Source organism: Neophocaena asiaeorientalis, unplaced genomic scaffold (genome assembly GCF_003031525.2).
Source record: "Neophocaena asiaeorientalis asiaeorientalis breed wild unplaced genomic scaffold, Neophocaena_asiaeorientalis_V1.1 scaffold437, whole genome shotgun sequence".
Classification (NCBI taxonomy): domain Eukaryota; kingdom Metazoa; phylum Chordata; class Mammalia; order Artiodactyla; family Phocoenidae; genus Neophocaena; species Neophocaena asiaeorientalis.
The window spans coordinates 3712075-3724769 of NW_020173375.1; the positions used below are offsets into that span (position 1 = coordinate 3712075).

At 48.0% G+C, this 12695-nt stretch overlaps 1 protein-coding gene across 1 annotated transcript in view; it reads right to left on the reverse strand.

The window, feature by feature from the left end:
* Nucleotides 1-336: 336 nt before the first annotated feature.
* LOC112400480 (inhibitor of carbonic anhydrase) overlaps nt 337-12695 on the reverse strand; it is a 40327-nt gene continuing 27968 nt past the window's right edge. The window contains exons 13-17 of the mRNA XM_024746248.1: nt 9917-10058; nt 3604-3668; nt 2791-2975; nt 1351-1537; nt 337-528 (exon numbers count right to left, since the gene is read on the reverse strand). Of these exons, the coding sequence (XP_024602016.1) occupies nt 494-528; nt 1351-1537; nt 2791-2975; nt 3604-3668; nt 9917-10058 (614 nt within the window). The 3' untranslated portion in view covers nt 337-493. The remainder of the gene's footprint in view (nt 529-1350; nt 1538-2790; nt 2976-3603; nt 3669-9916; nt 10059-12695) is intronic.

The following is a 12695-nucleotide window of genomic DNA, read 5'->3' on the forward strand; positions in this document are numbered from 1 at the left end:
TTAAATGCTCAAATATATTTTCAAAATGCAGAAACTCATTCCTTATCCTTTATTTTCATTATGTAAGTCCTTGATACTGCACACACTAATGCTTTTTTGGCACACTCAGACTCCCTTCAGACAGATTTATTGCTTAAATTCTATTTGAGTTGACTCTTGGGTAAAACCATCAAACAATAGGGAGGGAAGTTGAGCTAGTCTGGTAGAGGTCTAAAAAAAGATATAATTTAATACATACTAAATTCAGAAGCACAATTCTAGTATAAACAAACCATTTTCTACCCCTGCCCCTGCCAAAATCTGAGAACATTTCATGAAGTTTTCTGAAAGACACAATAATTTTTATTCATTTTATTTTTTGCATCAGTTACAGGACACACTTATAAAGATTAACTGATATTAACACAGACCCACCATGCAGACAAGTTAGAATGTGGCCCCACTGGATTTGCAGGCTCTGAGCATCTCTGCGGTTGCCCACTTTGATCAATTTTTAATTTCCATGGAATGTGCAGGCATCCAGAAGTTCTGTGAGAGGTAACATAAGAGAAAGACCGTCAGGTACTGCCTATGCTTATTAAGTACGATGCTGTTCCTATTTTCTAAAAGTAAATGGTAGGTAATGAAGATTTTTTAAAAAAATCTCTCTCTCTCCTCTAACTGATGTCAGTGCTATCCTTAAACATCTACACTTTCCTCTCCTCCTATTCTCCACGTCTCTAACACATGATATAATTTAACAAAAATTCAGGCACACTCCCAATAATTTGATTATTCCAGCTCTAATTTTATTTCTCCAACTTATTTTTTTTGAGGCAGCTATGCCATGTCTATAGTACATAGAAATAGAGAGAAATGACTTACTTAGTGCCACTTCTACATACGTATATATGTAGAGGTGGCCTGCTCAGGCTAACAACACTTGTTTATTTTAATATTAATTATACATTTTATTTAAAATCTTTGAAAATTGGTCCACTCTGAGTGGTATGTATGTGTCATTTCCAACCTCCTCCCTACACTGAAGTGCTCCTACACACAGACATTTTCATTCTATTAGCCAAAAAATGGAAATATACATGTAAACAAGTTCAATTTCCAAATGATCTTCAGTTCTGTTGCACTCTCTGGCTCCTTTAAATGATTTGGCCTTTTCAGTTAGTGTCTTATACTGTGGCCTAATTGACTGCCTCCCTGGTAAGCCTGAATCCTCTTGCAGGGCCAGGAGCAAGCCTTCCTAATCTTTGTGTCTTATTCGTACTGGCCCAGGCTTGGCACACCGTCGTCCTTAAGACAAACATGTTTACCTTGACCCCCACGTTATTGCTCCTTGGTGTTTATTCTACTCACCAGAGTGTAAGCACTGTCTCATGTTAGCAACAGCATGAAGATACTCTGGCCCTAAGTATTTTTGATAAGTTGTTCTGTCCTGAAGGTTAGCCAAACATTCTGTATCATCACTGAAGAGCAGATCCTTGCTTGAGGATTTGAACAGCTGGAACATCATGTATTCAAACCCATTTCTTCCAAAGAGCTCCTGGGTTAGACAGACAGACAGCGAATGACCAGCAGCACCGGGCAGCACGGAGCTGTGTGCTCTGCTTCAGAATCCCCGAGTCTGCTGGACTGCTCAGCGCCAGGCCCTAGGAGACCTGGGACACAGAGACAGCTTAGGAGGTACCGTAGTAAAATGGCACAAAGCATGGCCTCTGGGTTCAAATCCAGGCCCTAGCTTTTCCTGTCGAGTGACATTAAGAAAATTCTTGACGGAGCTCAGTGAACCTCAGTTTACTCATTTGTATATGGAGGTAATTACGCTAAATACTGAGATGATGTATGTAAAGCAACTGCTAAATAGAAAGAGCTCCAAGTTCACAGCTGTATCACTATCCCAACCAATCACTGCCAGATGTTTTCAACTCTCTGGGTCAACCTTCCATGTCCTCCTGTGGCCGGAGCCCTTACTACCTTGCCTCTTCTGTTCTCTGGACCTGCCCCAGGCACTGACCCTGCCCCTCCCCCGCTTCCTGCCCCTCCCCCCTTCCTTTGTCCACTTTCCTTGTAGCCCAGGTGACAGCTCACTCTGTGTGGGACCCATCCCTTCAAAAGTCCATGACCAAGAGCCTCTCTATTTCCACCTGTCCCTGGGTCATCACCTTTTAACTGGGATGTGTGGACAGAATGTGCTAAGATATGTATTACTCATTTGGGGCTCCTCCAGGAATGGGGTGTGCTAGGGCAAAAGGCAGACAAGGCTCTGGGTTTCCTTAAGATCATCTGATTCAGACAGCCACTACTTCATAGGGTCATTCCTTGTTGGCTGCCTGTAGAGGTCATGAGTTGTCTGAATGTTGGCTCTTCGACTTTCACGAAGCCAAAACAGTCTCAGCCTACCCAGGTCCAGGAAACACACTGGGATCCTCCCTAGGTCACACAGAGTAACCTCCGTTCTGCCTTTTCCACATGTAGCCCAGCCTACTGTGAAGGGCACTGGGCCAACCCCCTTATTTCTGTGACAGAACAAGCCCAAGAGGTACCACGACTCTGCTTAGAGAGTCAAGTGAGTCTCAGGGAGACGCTTGAGATACCCACGCGTCTGGGACTCTTCCAGTCCACTGTGATATCCTAGACAGCCCCAGAGCAAGAAGTGAGCGCAGCTGCCAGCCTTCCGCTTTCATCAGAGTCAGGGCCCACTGCCGAGGGAGAAAGGGCATGCGACTGGGATGTGCCTGTGCAGCTCTGCAAGTAATCTAAGCATTCGTTTGGTGGATGAGGACCGAATTCCCACACCTGTTGGTTGAAGAGCATTCTGCGGACAAAATCCGCCTTATCTTTCCTTGAGACCACAGCATGACTTGGGGCTATGGCCAGGTGGCAGCTCTGAGCCTCGGTCACAGGCTTCCTGGTGCCATCGAGGCACAGCAGCTGGAAGTCCTCCTGCTTCAGATCCTTCGCCCAGGCTTCAGGGTTCTTTCCTGGGGAGAGAGAGGAGGTGGATGGGCTACAGCTGACAGCTTTGGTCAAGGCACCCTCAATGGGGGGTGTGACCGACCACCAGTGCCTGGGAGAATCACAGAGGTGCAAAAAAAAACAATAAAGCCTTTACAATAAAGCAGAAGAGAAACATTCATAAACTCATAGATTCTCTTAAAGGCAAAGATTTCTTCAACAGACCTGAAAAGCACTAGGCAGAAAGGAGAAGACTGATGGATTAAACCATACTAAAATGAAGAATGTTTATCAAAAGACATCATCAAGAAAGTGAAAGGCAAGCCTTTTCAGAGAGGGAAAAGATATTTGCAATACACACAGCTGACAAAAACTTGTATCCTGAACGCCTAAAAATCAAGACAGCCAGATGTGCTCATATGGACTGTGGCAGCTGTGTGTTTGTCAGTTGAGTTCAAGACCAATGTGTTAACCAACCCTGTCAAGTCTGCCCAGACATGAAGAATTTTTTCATTCCCTAAATAAAAAAGGTTAGGACCAAAGTCACCAGAGTCTGATGGGGTTAATAAACTTCCCCCTTGCCCATCTGGGGAGTGTTTTCCCAGGAAGGACTCTGAGTTTTCCGAGAGAGGAAAGGACAGCGTAGACGCCTACCGTCAGTGTTCTGCAGGACCGTGGGATACTTCACAAAGGCCACGTCTCCCTTCTCAACCAGACACCTGCACAGAGAGGGTCAGATCAGCAAGGAGGACTCACAGCAGTGGGAGGGAGAGGCTCCAAGAGGGAACCACTGGGAGCTCCCAGCCCTACCCCGGGCCACTTACACCACACACGCTCCTGTGATGCCTGCTGTCCCTGGGGACTCAAGGGGAAATGCCGTGGAAAAAAGAAGTCTGCTTATTTAGATTCTATTGTAGATACCTATTGTTTGGTTTCTTGTTTTAAACACTGATTGGTTTCTCCACAAGAGCTGCTTGTGTTCTCCTATTAATAGTGATATCCAAGGATAATTCTCTGGTTGGATCAAAACACACATCAGAGATTAAAATCAGCGTGGAAGACGTGATTCTGAAGGAGTCCTATCACATCCATATGTCTACTCAGCCTTAACAAAAGTTAACGTGCATCATGAGATATTTTTCATGCTTAATCCCCTGAAAAATGTTTCTGTGTGTTTAAGGTGCATTCTTGTTTTTTTTTTTTTTTTTTTTTTTTTTTTTGTGATACGCGGGCCTCTCACTGTTGTGGCCTCTCCCGTTGCAGAGCCCAGGCTCCGGACGCGCAGGCTCAGCGGCCATGGCTCACGGGCCCAGCCACTCCGCGGCATGTGGGATCTTCCCGGACCGGGGCACGAACCTGTGTCCCCTGCATCGGCAGGCAGACTCTCAACCACTGCGCCACCAGGGAAGCCCTAAGGTGCATTCTTTGTGAGAAATGCTGAGCGCATTAAAAATCAGTTTTGTGACATTCAATCAGTTGGAATTGATCCAGTTCCCTCTCTCTCCTAATCTTCGGGTCCCTCTATCATTAGCTAGGCTCAGCTACTCCGTTCAATTCTCCATCTTGCTCTATTTCCTTGCTTCAACACCACGCCCTCCACCCTGGCCAGTACAATCTCAGTCCTGAAGGAGCCTGATCGTCTGCCTCAGGTGTGTCTGCACCTCGGCAGTGAGGTAAACCAGAGCTTCCCGATCGTTGACTTCACCTGGGCATTCCTGTTGTCCCTTCTCTGCTCTAGATCTGTGATTCTCCAAGTGTGGGCTGGACCAGCAGCATCAGCACCAGTGGGAACTAGTTAGAAATGCACGTTCTCGGGCCCCACCCCAGACCTACTGGCTCAGGAATTCTGGGGGTGGGGTCCAGCCATCGGTGTTTTAACAAGCTCTCTGGGAGATTCTGATTTGTGCTCAAGTGTGAAACAGTGCCCCCCCCACCCCCGCTCTATAGAGCTTGAGACAGCACCCCCTCAACTCTATAGAGCATGGACTCCAAAACGTTCTCCCACTTCCTGTAAACCTCTGTCTCTCCACACACCCCTACCCAACACTCACACTCTGACATGTGCTTTGGCTTCCCGGAGGAAACACAGAAATCATCACTTGGGCTTCCTTTCAGCATCCTTCTGCCAAATCTGGCAGCCCAAGGCTCCAGCACGCTCCTGCCCTCCAGGGACAAAGGAGGAAGGAAGGTCTCTCTCCAGCAAAAGTCTCCTCCCTGGGTGGTCTGCACCTCACCCACGCTCAGGAACTTTCCACTGTAGTCATCCTCTTTCTCTTCTATAATCCTCTTCACTCTTCTCATCAGCTTCCACACTCCTTGTAAAAACAAACAATAAGCCCTGCCTTGACCCCACACTGCCCTTAGCAATGGGCCTCTCTCCAGGGCTCATCCAAACAGCTGAAAGGATCATCGCACTTGCCATCAGCACCCCTGCACATGACTCTCTGACCCTTGCCAGTCATCTTAGGGGACTGACTCAGCATTGAATCTCCTCCGGCCCAGGTCACCAGATCCAGGAGCTAGGTTCACGGTCCTCATTTTATTGGATCTCTCAAGTTCATCCTTGCCCCAGTGATCTGAAATGTCATCTTTGTTTTAGATTAAATATAGTATGTCCATGTACCTGTCTTGGAAACTTTTTCTCTTCCACTGATTTATTTGTCATTTTTCACATAAACCAGCCTGTATTGATCACAGCATTACCGTATTAAGTAGTATTATAATATGATTTTTATATCTAAGAAAACAAAATTCCCTTTGTGTAATTTTATTTTTAAATTCTTGGCTTTTGTTCGGTCTACCTAGCTTTACTACTTTGTTGAGTACTGACCACCCCCCCCCACAACATCTGCTTTAATCCATCTGGTCACAGCGGAGGCAGCTGGAACTTCACAATGCAACTTCACGGCATGAGTTATGTGAGCGGGAAACTTTCACCTGAACTGGGCTGACAATCCTATGTCCTGGGACCTGGGACTAATACGTTATGGTCTGTGTTTGCTTCTTTATAACTGAAGACCTGTAACAATGCTGGGGCTGCTGGTCACAGACATTTCCTCTGTGTAGACTGAGAAACAGAAAACCACCCTGCGGGGAAAGAGAAATGAGGCAGATGTGCAGAGAGAGAGAGAGAGAGAGAGAGGAGAAGCAGAGTGCTAAAAATTCATTCGTCATTTATCTGGAATTCTAATTTAACTGGATGACCTGAATTTTACCTGGCAACCCTCGCCTTAAAGTATCTTGGCTACTCCTGAGGCTCAGGTCTCAGCCCTTACAAGGAGGAAGCTCCCACAGCACCTGTTAAAATATGCCCTTGCCTTAAGATGGTTCATATGGGTGTTTTCGCTTGCAACCAAAGTCCTTATTCACTTTATTAAAGAAAAAAGATGTGAACCAAGATCAGCAGATAAAATGTATAGTATTCTAGAGAGTGAAAAGTGCTAAAGAAAACATAAAGCAAGAAAGGCGGATATGAAATATTGGCAAGGGTATGTGTGTAAAATCAGAGAGTGGCCAGGAAAGACTTCCCTGAGAAAGCTTAAAGGAAATGAGGGAACTAGCCATGATGCTATGAGAAGAAGGAGCACTGCTGGTGGGGGTAAGAGCAAGTGCAAAGGCCCTGAGGCAGGAGTGTGCCTGATATCTTCAAGAAACAGCTGTGATGCCAAGATCACAGATGGAGCAGAGACAGCAAGAGGAAAGATGGAGGAGATGAGGTCACACAGAGCCTTCCCAGATCTCAAAGGGGCCACACAGGTCAAAGAAGGACCCTGACTTTTACTCTGAGTAATATGGAAAATTACTGGGGGGCTTTAAGCAGAGAAATGCTTTAAACAGAATCACTCTCGTTGCTGTGTTGAGACAACACAGCAACGAGAGTGGGGGAGGAGGATAGGACAGATGCATGGAGATCTGTTGGGGGTTATAATCCAGGGAGAGATGATGGTGGTTTAGATCAAGGTGGTATCACTGGAGATGGGCGATGAGGACAATTCTCGTTACCCTTTGCAGGCAGAGCTAACATGATTTGATGATGACCCAGACATGGGGTTTGAGAGAGAGAGAGTAGACAGGGTTATCACACACCAAGGCTTTGACTTTTTCCTAAAGGAAAAACGGAGTTACCTTTAACTGAGATGGCGAAGACCTCAGGAGGTACTGGTTTGGGTGGGAGTGTGTAAATTCCAAAAGGTCAGCTTGGGACATTTAAACTTGACCTGGTGATTAGAAACCAAGTGGACATGCCCAGGAGGCAGTTGGATATACGCGTTTGGAGTTTCATCTGGAGTTTTGAAGAGATGTCTGAACAGGAACATAAATTTGGGAATTGTCAGCATATAGATAGATTGAGACTAGATAAAACCACCACGGTCTGAGCGTGAAGAGAGAAGACCAATGCTGGAGCCCTGGGGCACGCCAACTTGTACAGGTTGGGGAATGAGGTAGAGCCAGCAAAGAGGCCAAGATGCAGTAACAGGAGAGGGAGGAGGGAATCCAAGAAAGTGTGGGGTCCTGAAGCCAGGGAAGAAAATGTGTGCAAGTGGGGGAAGAGATCAGTGGTGTCAGTGATCTGGGCTTTGGATTTATTTAGCAACACAGAGGTCCCTGGCAATTTAAAAGTGCAGTTTCAGCTGCGTGGTGGGTGGTGGTATACGGGGGAGGGGGTTGGGAGGCAGGGAGTGGGGAGGTATGGTGGGAGTAGTCTTCTCACGTGCCAAGAGTAAGGAGGAATGTTTTCTGTAGATAATTTAAATGCAATAATAAAACCAACTCCACTGGTTGGGGTGGGGGAGGTGAACAGATTCTTAAACTAGGCTTTGGGGAGATTGAAAGGAGAGAAAGTGAACGGAGCAAGGACATTAAAATATCCTCCTTCAAGGAATTTTGTTGTAAAGAGGAGAGAAATGGAAAGCTGCTGCAGAGGAAAGTGAGGTCAAGAGAGGTTTTACTTATTTCTTTATGTTTAAGGTGAGAAAACAGCAGCATGTTTGTATGCTGATGGAAATGATCCTGTAGAGAATAAGATGCGAAAACACAGGAGAAAAGAGGGGGAGGAGCGCTGGGGCAACGCCCTTGAGCGGGCTGCCTGCCGGAGACAATCGCTGCAGATGCAGGGCTGGGCTCGGCGAGGAGATGGCCCGCTCCTCCCCAGTAAAAGGAGGGAGGGCAGCGTCCAGGGGCACACACATGCCAGCACTCAGCAGATGTGGCAGTGGGACGTTGTGGAGTTTCTCTTTTGATTGTTTCAATTTTCTCAGGTGAAATAGGAAACAAAGGTGTGACAGATGGAGGAAGAAGTGTTGGAGGATTGAGGAGAGGAAAGAGTATGGAATGGTCTTGTAGGAGCGTGGGGTAGTAACGGACTAGAGACTTCTGGCTCATCTGAGCTGGGTTCGCATTACTTTAAAGGGAGGCCAGTCAGCCTGGAGGCGCTGGCACTGAAGTAGAATGTTGCACCCAACCCAGGTCGAGGTTCAGCCAGGAGAGATGACCGGCATTTGAGGCTGTGCCCAGGGGAATAATTATCACGGTTGGCTGTGGAATGTATGCTGCATCCGGAGGGGGAAAAGGACATGAGGGTGGGTGTGAACAGGATCAACGGACCTCAGGTCAGTAGGAATGGTGGAGCCAGGAAGCTAGAAGGCGTGCAAAGGCAGGCAGGTGGTGGCGGGCAGGATGAGATGTCTAGAGCTAAGATTGTTCTTCGTGTGCTCATCTGCACTTTGGAACTTCCGCGGTTCTGGATAGAACTCCGAGGACAGAATTCTAGGTCTCTGTGATTCTACTGTAATCATACCAAAATGGGACCGTGGACCCTAATACCAACGTACTTCCCAGTGTAAAGAGAAGTTCAACTATTTTAGCCTAGGTTTAATGTTCAGCATATATTTTTGTAGTGGGATCTGTGAAAATATGTAATTTATGTACGGCTTATGAAAGTGACCAAACTTTGGAGAGGGAGGGACGAAGCAGTCTGTCAGTGTGATGAATAGAAGGCTCCTTTCTAGAGGCTCACGCGTTCTCCACACCACCCTAACTCCACAGGGTGCCCTTCATACTGAGAATTAACTCTACCTCCTTAGCCAGGCCCGCAAGGCACTGAGACAGCCAATGCCTGCAGCTCCAGCCTCCTCCCTCACCTGACCCCCTCCCTCCCAATGCTCTACTCTGGCGCCTTCTCTGGCCTCAAATATGGCATCATTTGTCCAGCCCCAGCCTTTGTCCTTGCTGTTCCTTCTTCCTGGATTACTCTTCTCCATATTTTCTCAGGCCTGATTCCCTCTCAACATTTAACCCTCAGTTCACATGGCCCCTCTGATCCCGAGGCCTTCCCTGACCACCTTTTCTAAGATTGTCCCTGAGTCACTGCCATATCATCCCCCTTGGTCACCACCACCACCCCCAGCACTTATCACAGTCAGGAAGTGATTGTGCTTTAAGTATTTATTGTCTTACTCTCCCCACGAGACTCAGAGGCCGTGTGTCTTGCTGTTGCTCTAACCTCTCTACTTAGAATAGTGCCTGCCATATACTAGGTGCTCAATAAATATTTCTTGAATGGATGGAGGAGCCCAGGAATATGTGTTTTTAAATATACTCTTCAACCAGGTGTAAGAAGCATGTAGCCGGTGTCCTTCCTTTGATCTTAAACTGAGTCTCTGAAAGATCCTGCGACTTGTCCACAATCACACAGAAGAACAGATCAAAAGTAGAAGCAGGGTTGTGACCTGTGTCCATCAGTCTTGCCTCTCCCCAGGTGCCCTGAGTCCGCCGGCTCTGCCCAAGAGTGCTCCAGGAAGGGGCTGGGCTTGAGTCCTCAGGGCCCCTGGGAATCTGCAGTTCTGTTCTCTAATTCTGGCTCCTCCTAAATGCAGCACCCAGATGGTGGGATGATGAGAGAGGCGAAAGGGCAGGAAGTTCACCAGGCTGGTGCCAAAGCGAAAGGTGGTGGACAGATGCTACTTGCCTGAGAGCCCCACTCGAGCCGTAGTACCCCTCGTGGCTGTTGGGAGCACACATGTGGGCTGGCGTGCCACTGCCATTGCACAGGGCACAGAGACTGGACGCTGGATCAGACCCAGGGGCACAGCTTTGACTGAAGAATTCATCTGCGCAGAAGGACACGAGAGGTCAGCTCTTCCTGCCTGTGTTGGCAAGAAAGCCTCAGACTTTGTTCCTAAAATTGCCTGAGTGACGTAAAGACACACTCAGGTATTTAGTACCATAAGATTACAAACAAGAACCTTATGGAATTTTTTTACAAAAGGTTGCAGCTGAAGCAGAGCAAAGGGGGCCTGGCTGAAGCTGGGACAAGGGTCTTTGAGATCACAGCAGTCCCGGTACAGGTTAGTGGTGTGGACGGGTGGACACAGGTTTAACCCTAAGAGAGTGGACAAAATTGGGGGTCCTAGGTGGTTGAACCTGTCCTGTGTGCTTTCCGATCTCTACTGCCCTTGTCCATCTTTACGAGGTCTGCCATCATGACTCAAAGGCCAGGAAGGGGCCCAAGAGGCCCAGCTGCCCACCCCTGTGCTGAGCCCCAGGGCATTGTGGTGAGGAAACCACACAAGCCCCGCCCTCCTGGACCCCAAGTTTCTGTGGTGACAGTCACGACTCAAGTAACCACGCCAGTGAATTTATGTTTCCCTATCATCGTGTTTCCCCACCGTGCTCTGGGAAAAAGAACATGGTTCCACGGCTACAGATAAAGGAACCTGGTGCAGACCTGGGAGTCAGGGAGAGGCCTCAAGTGGAGAGATGGAGAATGAATAGGAATTACCCAAGTGAAGGGCAAAGGGACGAGCTTTCCAGACAGGGAGCAGCATCTGCAAAGGCCTAGGGCAGGAGTTGGGGGAGGGAGCAAACAGCACAGGGAGCTTAATGGAGGCCATTGGTCCTGGACCACCCAGTGGTCCAGTGAGTGGGAGGGGTCAAGGTCCAGACCACATGTGATATTTTACACATTTGTGTATATTTTGTTCTTTATTCGTAGAGAAATGGGGAGCCTCTGACGGGCTTTAGACAATGTTGGGCCAGGGGTCTAGCAGCAGAGTGAGCCAGGACAGATGTGGGGTGTAGGCAGCAAGCTACTGCAGGGGTCCAGGGGACATGAGGGCAGCTTGAAGTAGCACAAAGGGGAGGGAGGAGCTACGTGGAAGGAGGAGAAGCTGATATCACTGGTGATGGACAGGTGTGTGGTGGCTGGCAGATTCAGTTCCAGCTGGGGCCAGTGGATGGACTGTGGGGGGCCTCCACCAAGCTAGGCAGCTCTGGAGCAGGGCCAGGATCGGCAGAGATGATGCATTCCATGTTGTACAGGTTGAGTTTAATGTACTTTTTGAAATACTGGACTAGATAATGTCAAACAAGCAGTTCAATATACATAGGTTTGGAGATCAAGGAGAGATCTGTGCCAGGGACAAAAACTTGACAGTTATCAGCATATAGACACAATAATCGTACAGCAGCAAACATTTATCTAGTGCTTGCTATGTGCCTAGCTTTGTACATATAATGTTTGCTTAGATCGTCATCTAGGCTATAGGCATGGATGTGAGGGCTTGGGGGTTGAGTTTAGAGTGGGGAAAAAAGTTGCTTTAAGCAACTCAAACATTTATTAACCAGGTTGGGAAAGGGACTTTGTAGGGGTAGGAGAAAAAAGAAGCCAGTGTGTTTTCACAAAAGCCAGGAGATGGTGGTTTAAGGTGATCTGAAGCAGGAAAGGTCATGGAAGCACAGACTGGAGCCCATCCTTCCAGTTGAGCAACATGGAGGTCCCAGTAGCCTTGACCAGAGTTCTCCCTGTGGAACCAGGTGGAGGAGCCAGAGGGCAGTAGGTGCAGCCGTGAGTGGGGTGAGTGGCTGAGACCATGATTTTATGAGGTTTGGCCATAAAGGGGAGAAAGAGAAGGCAGGAGCTGGAGGGGAATGTGGGGAGAGGGAGGGTTTTTAAAGATGGAAGACACTGGGTGCGTTCACATGCTGAAAGAAATTGTTGGACATACCAGAGGAAGAGGTAGTAACTGAGGGTGCAGCTCTGGGGAGGGGCGAGGCAGGGCCCACAGCCAAGTGCAGGTAGGAGGATGGGCTGCGTTTTAGAGGGAGGCTGAGCAGGTGCAGCCAGCAGGAGCCCCCAGCTTTGGTGGTGGGGCATTGATGGGAACCTTCCTGAGGGTTTGAAGTATCTCTTGCAGATGCAGATGAGATCATGTGCTCAGAAAGGGTGATAGGTAGGTAAGCGTGGGATGGAAGTGTACGGACAACTAGGACATTAGGATAATTATTGGGAAGTGTAGGTGTGGAGCAGAGGAACAGCGGGGGTACTCGTGAGCGCCAGAGCAGGGCAGGGGCCACTGGGGTCAGCAGCTGGAGCACCTCCATGGAGTGAACTGCTCTGCCCTGTGACATTCTCCAGCTGTGTTCAGCTGATCAGGTGCAGAGTGCCAAGAGAGCGGGTGACAGGGTTCCCGCAGGGCTCGGATTTGTCAGATGGCTGGGGAAAGCCAGGGAGCAGGAGCCTTTTAGGTATTGGCAAGAGCGTTGTTGAAATGACTAATACGGAAATTTAAGAGAGGTGAGGGTGAAAGTGAAAGCTAAAGCACTCAAAACTTACTAGTGTAAGGTTTTCAATTAAGAAAGCAGCCAATTCAGTTTATGTGGAAAGACAACACATACACACAAACACACACACATATCATACGTGCACCCCTACATCCCACTCTTTTTTTTTTTTTTTTTTTTTTTTC